Here is an 11,484-nt window from a genome sequence, read left to right on the forward strand (position 1 = left end):
CAATTATCACTGTTCAAGAATGAATGAAGTTTATTTCTCAGTGCATTTATGTACAAAACCTGGAAAATATTCCACGGCTGGGAATGCATAGATGAATAGTTTCATCCGGAGATACAGTACTGGCTAAACGAGAACAAGTAGTTACAGAAACGGAGCGAGGTGTAGTCTATAATAATGCAACTGAATGTGACTGAAACAGATTGAACACCGCAGTAAACACGAGCTCATCTCGGAGTGATTTTATGACACTGTGTGTCGAATCTTCTCATGACCGTTCATGTCAATGCATTTGACAGACTGATATTTGTTGATATGCTCCATCTTCCCGTTCATGATGATGGGATGAAGCATGTGGTTTTCATCCGAATGCATGAAGCTCCTCTTCATCTTGTGCTCCAGCTGCATGTGATTCTGAGGAGGCAGGCCCAGACACGCTCTGAGGATGCACAAAGAAACACATTTAACACTGCAGCAATGCATCTCATGCAAAACGCATGCACTGGCTTCTGTCTGACCTCATGACGTTCTCGATGCACGCCCGCTGGCGGAAGAAGGCGTTGACCACTGGCGCCCCCTGGGGCACGAGCGGCGCTTTGCACAGGAAGCTGAGCAGCGACAGAACGCTGTGGAAACCCTGGAAAACCGGATCGTCCTGAGTGCGGAATGTGATTCTCTGACACAGCTCTGTCAGGATCACCAGGTCCAGAATAATGGGACTGGCCAGAAGAGAGTCCTGGACACAAGCATCAGAGTCTCTCTATTAGACTCTCTATTATTATTTTCTATTATTTATTATTATGTTATTAGACATGCTTTTGGATAACTGACATTTAATCATTAAAACAAAATAAATAATCATACTAAAAACAAAAAACAAAAACAAAAAAAAAATATTTTTATAAATAAATGGAAAGATTTGAGGGGAATAAAATGGGTTTCATAGGGCCCTAAATTTAAATTATTTTTAAATTGTATAAGATTCAGAATTTCAATTAATCAGACCTGCTTTTTCATTATTAACATTTCATTTAAACATTAAGACAGAATCCAGAACAAAAAAATTGGAGGAAAAAGGAATCCAGAAAAGTAAAATAAAAAATAAATTTAGAAATACAAAAAAAATACATATATATAAATTCATCCAAAAAAAAAAAAAAATACATACAATATTTTTTGAAAAACTAAAACAGAATTTAGGGGAAAAAAATGTCCGTAAAAATTTCATTTTTATTAAACTTTTGATCAATTGTATAAGATTCATAATATCAATTAATTAGACTTGCTTTTCATTACTAACATTTAATTAAACCATTATGACAGAATCCAGAAAAAAATCTAATTGGAGAAGAAAAAAAACAGAAATATATATATATATTTAAAAAAAAATTGAATTTGGGAAAAAAATACGAAATATTAGCTTTGAATAAATTGTTGTTAAATTGTATATACTGCATGAATTCATTTAACTAAACAATGTTTTTTTTTTATTACTAACATATAATTTAACCATTCAGACAGAATCCAAGAACATTATAATTGACAAATCAGGATATCCTGCATGTGTGTGCTGCTCTCACCTCACAGGTGTTGTGTAGAGCGACCGTGTTTGTTCCTCCCATCATGATCTCAGACGTGTACTCATCCATCGCACGCTTGCAGTCGCCCACATAGGGCACATATTTAATAACCACCTGTTCAGACAGACCACAAACCAAATCAGTGGTTATTCTCTCCGTCAGACATTATTCATGCATCGCAGCAATCTTCTGTTTCAGAGCGGAGCGGTTCAAAAGACTGGGGTTGGTAGGATTTCTAATGTTTTTGAATAAAAGACTCTTCTGCACACACAGGCTGCATCAAAAATACAGTAAAAATCTGAAATATTATTACAATTCCAAACAGCTGTTTTCCATCTGAATATATGTTAAAGTGTAATTTATTTCTGTGATGCTCCGCTGTATTTTCAGCATCATTCCTCCAGTCTTCAGTGTCACATGATCTTCAGAAATCATGAAAATGATTCAGTGATTAGTGTGTGTATGGTGTGTGTGTGTGTGTGTGTGATACAGCGTCAGACTCACGCAGTGGTCAGGTTTCTCTCCGGGTCGGTACAGAACAGGGTTCGACTGCACCATGTCATCCACCACGTTACTCTTGGAGATTTCTTTAGAGCGAAACTGCTGCGGCGCCGACAGATTCAGACCGTCGTTGTTGCCCAGATGATTATAACTCACTATAGAAGTTGGCTAAAAAAAGGACAATGTTTTTATTTATTTATATTATGCAATGTGAATTTGAAAAATGTGGACAAATGTTATATATAAAACAATATAATAACACAAAAATAATATATAATTTATATTTTATGAAGATATAATAAAATAAATATTTAATATTATTTGGATTTTTTATAATATGCAATATAGAATATTTCACATAATATGAAAAAAATAAAACAATAATAATATATAATTTATATATTATAAAATACAGAATATTTTATATAATGAAATAATAAAGAAATATGTAATATTATTAAGATAAAAAAATGCAATATAGAATATTTCACATAATATGAAATATATCATATAAAATAAATAAAACAATAATAATATATAATTTATATATAATAAAAATAGAATATTTGATATAATAAATATAAGATTTACTTAATATTATTTAGATATTTTTAAATAATATGCAATATAGAATATTTACCATAAATAACACAATAGTAATATATAATTTATATATAATAAATATAATATATGATATAATAAATATAATAAATATTTAATATTATTTAGATTTTTTTAAATAATATGAAATATAGAATATTTCCCATAATATTACATTTTTAACATAAAATAAATAATACAATAATAATATAGAATTTATATATTATAAATATATAATATTTTATATATTATAAATATAGAATATTTTATATAATAAAATAATATAAGAAATATTTAATATTATTTGAATTTTTTCTAATATGCAATATAGAATATTTCACATAATATGAAAAAATTTATATATAATATATATATATAATGTAAATATATATATTTATATTTATATATTATTGTTTAATTTTTTCATATTATGTGAAATATTCTATATTGCATATTATAAAAATATTTCTTATATTATTCTTATATATATATATATATATATATATATATATATATATATATATATATATATATATATATATATATATATATATATATATATATATAATATATTTTTCCAGTATATACATATGCCACTTTTCAGAAATACAAAGAATGTAACAGAATTTGGGAATAAAATAAAATGGATTTTATAGGGCCCTAAAATCATAATTTTTATTTAACTTTTAATGAAGTTGTTCAATTAAACTAAAAATTTCATGATTTCAATTAACTACACATGCATTCTGAGTACTAACATTTAATTTAATTATTAAAACAGAATCCAAAATAATTAAAATGCTAAAATTAATTGCTTTTTGTTACTTAACGTTAGTTAATGCATTAACTAACGTCTCCTTATTGTGAAATGTTTTTCTAAATGATATTAGTGTTTTATTGTTTAAAATGAATGCTTCAGATCTCACCTTGATCCCGGCGCTGATCAGGAAGTCCACCATCACAGACTTGAGTTTGGTCTGTCCGGATTTGAAGTCGTCTCCTCCGATGAAGACTCCGCGCTGGACGGCCAGATCCACGGCTCCGGGGACAAACGTGTTCTGTGGCGAGCCGTTAATGTAGGCACAGCCCTCCAGAAGACTGGCCACCGCAAACATGGTGGAGGGAGACACTTCCCCTCCCGTCTGAGACACACACCCCACCGAACACATCAGTACAAGCCTCTCTGAGCGACACCGATTCATCACACAGCAGCTGCGTCCGCAGACTCACCTGGATGCTGTTCAGCAGGTTCTCCGCCGTGTCGTTGACTCCAGGAAGCACGTCACAGAATCGCTCGGTGTTCGCCGTCCACAGAACGATGACTTTATCCACACCGCTCTTCTTTCTGAAATCACGGATATCTCTGCGGATCTGATCCACCTGTATGGAACATTATACATTTACTCACACACATACTATATATATATATACATATGAGCATTATTTGTTATTCTCTGTTAAAATTAATTAATTAAAAAAAATTATTTGCATTGTCAGCTTATGTCCTTTAAATAATATAAATATATATTTTTTATTTTAATAATGCATTAGTGAATGTTGAACTAATTTATTAATCTTAAGATTAAGAATAAGATTAATACATTTTTTGTCATAGTATATATAGTTACAGAATATATATATACAATATTTCACATATATTGCACAGAAATAGGACCTTTATAAATTTGTTTTCAATAAATTATCAATGAAGTTTGGTGCTTGTGGATCAGAAACTGATGCAGAAAACACTTCAATTTGCATCAAATTTGTAATTATGTTCTGTAATTTTTACTAGTATTTATTGTAACATGTAATAGTTGACTTTAAAGAATATATGTAAAACATTTCTAATAAAGTTTTTTTTTTTGTTAACCGGAACTAAGAAAAAAAAAATATTCTAATGCATTTATTATTTATTAACCAAAATTAATTTCAACATTTTGGTAATTTAGTTTCATGCAAATTATTTTCAAATGCTGCATGTATGCAACTGCCCCCCAAAAAAGAGGAAAATTAAATGCAACTTTACAAATCAGACTCAAATAAAAAATAAAAGTTGAAAATAAAATAATAAATAAATAAAGTTGCATTGTATCCATCAATGCACAAAACTAACATTTATTTGAACATTTTTAATAATTTATTTATACATGCAAAATATTTTAAAATGTTGTATGCATGTATGTAACTGGCCAAAAAAAATAAGAAAATTAAATGCAACTTTACAATTCACACTCAAATAAAATAAAATAAAATAAAATAAAATAAAAGTTGCATTGCATCCATCAATGCACAAAACTAAAATTAATTTTAACATTTTAATAATTTAATTAGAAATGCAAAATATTTTAAAATGCTTTATGCATTTATGCAACTGTCTAAAAAATAAGAAAATTCAATGCAACTTAACAATTCACACTAAAATAAAATAAAATAAAATAAAAGTTGCATTGCATCCATCAATGCACAAAACTAAAAATTAATTGTAGTAATTTAGGTCAGTAATGTTAACAGTTGAAACCTTATTAACCAGTGTAAACAATATATTTAATGTGTAATGCAGATGTGAATGGTACTTCACCTGTTCTGCTTTGCTTCCTTCGATGAGGTTGTCCGCCCGTTGCTTCTGGTTAGCAGCAATGAAATCTGGGATGTAGATGGAGGGTCTGGGTTTGAGCTGGCTCATGTGTGGGCGGAGCTTCTCCTGCAGACTCCAGTCCAGAACCTGAGCGCGCTCCATGGCTCTGCCGAGGTCCAGAGACGAGATATCCCAGCCTGCACAGATATTACAGCTTCAGTCTTTACTGCACAACGACAAACAGAGCGTCAGATCCATGAGAGATGATGCTTTTACCATCAAACACGATGTCGTTGGGATGCACCATCGGGAGCAGATCTCTGAAGGGAGTGTAAACCTCTCCATCCGGACCGGATCCCAGACACACAGTAGACGACTCCAGCAACGAGCCGTAGTAATTCGCTTTCTGAAAGGAGGACATTACAAGCTGATTCCCAGCTGACAGGAATGTTCTGGAAAGGTTGTCTGGACGTTACGAACAAGTGACATTGAAGGAAAACTCCACTTTTTTTTAGAAAAGATGCACATTAGAGTTAAACGATTGAGTTTTACTGTTTTCGAATCCATTCAGCCGATCTCTGTGTCCGGTGGTAGCACTTTTAGCCTAGCTTAGCCTAGCTTAGCTTAGCTTAGCATAGATCACTGAATCTGATTAGACCGTTAGCATCTCGCTCAAAAATGACCAAAGAGTTTCAATATTTGTCTCCTATGCTATACTCTCCTAGCCATATCGGCTTAAAAAATCGCAACTTTTCATTTTCCGTCGGTCTTAGTATACGCGATGAAACTACAAAAGAGTTAAGTTCTAAATAGGAAAAATATTGAAAATCTTTGTACATTTTTTTAAGCAAGATGCTAACGGTCTAATCAGATTCAATGATCTATGCTAAGCTAAGCTAAAAAAGTGCTAACGCCAGACCCGGAGATCGGCTTAATGGATTCGAAAATGGTAAAACTCAAACGTTTAACTCTAAAGAAGTTGGAAAATGAGTCTATTTACAAAAAAGTGGAGTGTTCCTTTAATATAATGTTTATGCAAAACATGATTTATACATAGTTCATGCTGGGTTTTTTTACTTTTTAGTTGGACGTTCATCTGTTTTTTAAATGTTGCTACTGGTTTCTGAGCATTCAGGGAACATTGAAAAGTAACGTTTCACTAATGATTGCAAAATAATAAGATGCAACGTTCCTATAACCAACACGTTTTTAAGACATAAAAAAAACTAAACATTTTGAAATAACAGAACCATTCAGAAATAATGGTTTCAGAACTTAATGCAAACATTCGCAAAAAAATCGTTAAACATATTTTTAGTTACTTCAATTACTTATAAAGCAAATCCCAAAAGAATGGATGGGCTAAAATCGAAAAAAATAAAATTATAATGTTAAGTTAATTAAATAAAATAAACATATTTTTCATATAATTATGCATAATAAAGAAGCATATTAGCTTTTTAAGTTTTTATTTTGTGCGTTAAAAAGTAAATAATACATTAATATATAATATTAAATTAATATTATATAATAATAATTTATAAATTTATCATATATATTATTTTTTTATAAAAAAAATAATAATATTAAAATATGTATTATTATATTATATTACATGTATTACGTGTTTTATTATTAAAATGTTTTATAGCTAGTAGCTATTTATAAATTTTAATGTTTCATTTTAGGTTTGAAAAATTTTGGTACTGTATTTAGTCTTTTCTTGATGTGTAATGTAATGAGTCTGAACTTTTTGTTCATTTAAAATATTTTCAAATCTATTTGTATTATAAAGGTAGTGTTGTCAAAAGTACCGATGTTGTTACTGAAATCTGAGAAATGTGACAATACCAGTATTACCCACAAGCAGTTTGAGCGCTGTTGAGCAGATTCTTATAAATTGTTTCATATATGATTATTTCAGCCAATCACAGTCCAGTCTGTTTAGCTCATGAATACAACGGCCAATCACAGGCGTTTAAGAATCTGCTCAACAGCGCTCAAAATGCTAGTGGAAAACGCTGGTATTGTCACATTTGTAAAATGTAATTTTGATTAAACTAATTATAGGTTTAATTGATTCCATTATATTACATTGTATGCATTGTTTTATTGTGTAGTGTTTTGTTATTAATATATATGAATGGTGTTATTTATAAATGTTAACTGAGCGCAATGCAGAAAAGCGAAACGAATAGCTGACAAACGGCGCTTTCACACCGAGCGCTAACTGATCTTAAAATATAATTAGATGTGAAATTAGTGTTACCCCTGTGGTTCTCAGTCCTTGTTCTAGTTGCGAGCGGGATTCGAACACGGGTCGTCGGCATGGGAGGCTGACGCGCTAAAAAGGATGCTAAAAGCCACAGCCTTTAATGAATGTTTTAAGATCAGTGCAGTGACGTTTTTCAAAATGTATGTCATTATCAATGCTTTTGCTCAAAAATCACTTTAAAAAAATCATTGTGTGCTTGAAAAACTTTTTTTTTTTTATAACAGACAGAAATGCACTCTTTGTATGCTTTCTAATGGATTGCACTCTACACCTGTTTATTATTTGTCATTACATGGACACATTTTGATCAATTTGACTCTGTACCTTCATGCCGGTCTTGGTTCTCCAGGTCAGACCCATTTTATTGGCCAGGACAGCAGCTGTGACCGTGGTCCCGTTATTTCCACCCCATCCCACCAGCATCACACCCAACCTGGGCACCTTCCTCTCAGTGCGGAAGGTGAACTCGGTGCTGGAGGGCGTCACCTTATTAACATAATACATGCAAAGTACTTTAAAATGTCAACGTAGTACAACCAATTAAAGAAAATGCAATGCAACTTTATTATTCAGACCCTGAGATATAAAGTTGCACCGCATTCAGCAATGCACAAAGCTGAAATGCATGCATTTGAAGGGTTCAGAGACTCACAGTGAACGCGTCTCCATCTCTGCGCACGGATGCAGTGCGGTAACAGTAACGCGACTCGATGTGTTTCTCCGTGTATTTCACATCTGCGCTGTTGATACGAACTTTCTCAGGCATGATGATGAACCTGCGTGCAACGCATTAATACAAGAGATTTAACTCACATATAGTCGTCTGTGCAATATGCAGCAGTGACAGCCTATTGCAGTGAAGTTGCATTTAATATATAAAAGCAATCATATAATAATAATATAGGCTAATAAAACTCTTCACAAATTGACGTACCTTTAATGATATTCTTCGAGCAGAAGGAAAGTTTATTGAGCAATGTTGCAGTTGTAAAACTGAATGTTAAAAGACGTAATAAAAGTAATCTCTGGTACTAGTTTAGAGTCGTTATAGGTTGTCCGTCACCTTCCGCGTCTCCGGTTCGTCTCCCGGTCGTCGCGCGCCGCTCTCGCTTTATCCTTCAGAGGCGGAGTTACCGAAAGCCTCTGTATTTTTCCACTCGTGGATAAAAATGCGAGGATGGATGCTTCTGGAGTCTGCGACACAAAAACCGAACGATTCCGAGCGTGCAACGAACGGTTAACAATCTGGATTGGAAGATGCGCATGTAGGAAATATTGCATTTGACGCAGTTAGAATTGCAGCTGCTTACTACTTGTGTGAATTTAACCCCGTCACATGCAATATATATATATATCTATATATATTGTCATATATATTAATATATTTTATATGCAATCTTATTTGGCATAGTAGATATTAATAATGAGAGATAAAAATACTCTCTCTAAACTTGGAGAAACCTTTCAGATCTCAGCAGCATTTGTCAATTATTTCAATGCATTGCTCGTTTTAATGTCTTTTACTATCTTTTTTGTATAGGAAAGGAGAAAAGCCTAGTAGCCTAGAAATTAATAATGAGAGGTAGGCTAGAATAATCCCAGCAAAGCTGGTGAGAACGTTGATTCATTTCTCAGCAGCACTTGTAACCCTATCAGCAGTGCAGAAATTCACTGCATTATTTGTAATGTCTTCAACACATGATATCCGGTGATTCAGGGATCGTGTGAAGGATGAGGTTTGCACAAACACATTTCAAAACAGATAAGAAAATGCTGCAAGTCTGCCCACTCGGAGGTTTTTAAACACTTCTTTTGAAACTGTGGAAAAGTACAGACTTAGTGAAGGACAATCGGACTCAGCAGGGCATCAGAATGTTCTAGAAACTCAAGTTTCCCAGACAGAGGGTGGAAAAATACTGATAGTGTTGATCAGATTAACGTCCTTCCGTGTTCTCTCAAGACTGTATTTTGCTGGGTTTGTGCATGTAATTAAAGATCACATCTACATTTTAACGGTACTGCTTTATTAAAGATGCATGTGTTTTGTTTTTTAACTCTTTCCGCGCCACTTACGGAATTTTCCGGGTTTGCGTGTTTTCACTGTTGCGGCGCGAGGCGCTATTACGCACCTTCAGAAAAAACACTGAATGCGCGCGTGGATCAAAACGTGCTGATGACTAAGCATGAACAAACGCGATTTATAGCATTATAAATCCAACCTGCCCCTTACATTACCAAATGAAACATCTAGCCAGGAAGTGGTTTGTGATTTGATCATCGATCCTGAATGCGATCTTTTACAAAACTCACTTTTCTCTACCTTCTTCATAAAACTTACCCACATTCAAGTTTTAATAATGAAGGTAAAATAAAGCTCATGTTTAGATTTTGGATTTTTTTTTTCAATATTTAAGCTTTTCTATGCTTTTAAAATTAGCAGATGAAAAAGTGCATCTCCTGTTGTCTCTCACATATTTGTTTAGATCTGTTTAAACGCTGCTTGATCTGTGCAGATTTCTCTCCTGATTCAGACCAGAACACTTTTTCACTGGAGGAAGTGTTATTATGGATTATAGACTCTATGTGTTTGAGTTAAAATCATCTTAATGCTGGATGTGTTTCAGGTTTTGTCTTCTCCAGATGTTCATTGATGGACTGGAGTGCTGTGGATTATTGGGATGTTTTTATCAGACTCTCATTCTGACGGCACCCATTCACTGCAGAGCATCCATTGATGAGACACTGATGCAGTGCTACATTTCTTCAAATACAGACCAATCTCAGATGGAGGATACATTTTCAGCACATTTCATTTTTGGGTGAACTGTTCCAATAATACAGCTAACCATTAAAGACCATTGCGAGTGGTGAAAAAGCTTGATGTGTGTTCATCTAGTCACACACACATGCTCGCGCGCGCACACACACACTCATCTGTTCATGGTGTTTGTTTAAGACACATTAAGACAGAGAGGTCAGGACAAACAATAAATGAGGTCCATTCAATCTGAATATATGAGTGTTTAATGAGGAAACTAAATAAACATGAGAACATGGAATTACTGAAAGAACATTAATTTAAACAGCACTATAAATGATATACAAGAAGTCAAACTCATCAATAAAAAGAAGACTTAAAACGTATTATTCATATTGTTTATGAACCCTGGGATAACAACATTAGTCAAACTTGGTGACTTTTTAAACCCTGTTTCAGAACTGCAATCTGAAACCGCTTTAAACAGAGTCAAACAGACAACCAATCACGAACTGGACAGAACTTACCTCATTAAATATTCATGAGCTGTGTAAAGTCACAGAAACTGCGATGTGCGTCTGTCTGTTGGAAACCACTAAAATGGTGCAACTGTGTTCACTAGAGCAAAGAAGAGACGCTTCAGAAGAGTCAAATGGACAGGTATTAAAACAAGATCATCACATCATGCTATTGGCCTCAAAAATATAAACATTTACAAATCAAAAACTGAAGACCCAGGGTTAATTCAGAGGGAAACATGGAACAAGGATTGCATGAACACATTTGGTCAACAATTTCAAGTTTGAAAATCCCACTACAGTGACAAAAAAAATAAAATAAAATATTAAATTTAAACAATTACACACAACAGATTTCAGCATCAGGCCCATTTCACATGCATTTAAGCAATTAAATATTTCCTTAAAAAACCGCCATAAATGCTAGAATGGGAAGTGCGTTTTACAAGAAGAAAAACTCAAAATTACATGTTCAATTTGAATTTTAATTAACTTTAAGCTTAAATTGTTTCCACTCTATTTTTTTCCCCAGAGACACTCCTAAAGCTTTTATTCATATTTTACATACATTTTTATTTTTTAGATTTGAAAAGACCTCTTAGCCAATCAGATTCGAGGACTAGAAAGAACTGTTGTGTATGTGTGTGTGCATAAATACACTGCTGTTCAGAAATCTG

The 11,484-nt window shown here is 33.0% G+C and overlaps 2 protein-coding genes across 4 annotated transcripts in view; both read right to left on the reverse strand.

Annotated features, from left to right (window-relative positions):
• LOC113112126 (ceramide synthase 2-like) overlaps nt 1–11,484 on the reverse strand; it is a 371,308-nt gene that overhangs the window by 308,537 nt on the left and 51,287 nt on the right. The gene's annotated exons all lie outside the window — the stretch shown is intronic.
• LOC113112081 (inositol-3-phosphate synthase 1-A-like) lies at nt 7–8,620 on the reverse strand. Of its 2 annotated transcripts, XM_026277476.1 has the most exons (12): nt 8,466–8,620; nt 8,184–8,307; nt 7,856–8,017; nt 5,533–5,662; nt 5,260–5,453; nt 3,909–4,058; nt 3,605–3,820; nt 2,082–2,246; nt 1,578–1,691; nt 516–733; nt 257–436; nt 7–188 (listed from the first exon to the last, which is right to left on the reverse strand). In XM_026277476.1, the coding sequence occupies exons 2-12, from the start codon at nt 8,295–8,297 to the stop codon at nt 167–169; spliced, it is 1,665 nt and encodes a 554-aa protein (XP_026133261.1). In that variant the 5' UTR covers nt 8,298–8,307; nt 8,466–8,620; the 3' UTR covers nt 7–166. The 2 variants fall into 2 exon arrangements, with proteins under 2 accessions (XP_026133261.1, XP_026133269.1); XM_026277484.1 differs by having other exon boundaries at nt 7–436; nt 8,466–8,619.

The sequence above is a fragment of the Carassius auratus genome, chromosome 2 (genome assembly GCF_003368295.1).
Source record: "Carassius auratus strain Wakin chromosome 2, ASM336829v1, whole genome shotgun sequence".
In the NCBI taxonomy this organism is placed as follows: Eukaryota; Metazoa; Chordata; class Actinopteri; order Cypriniformes; family Cyprinidae; genus Carassius; species Carassius auratus.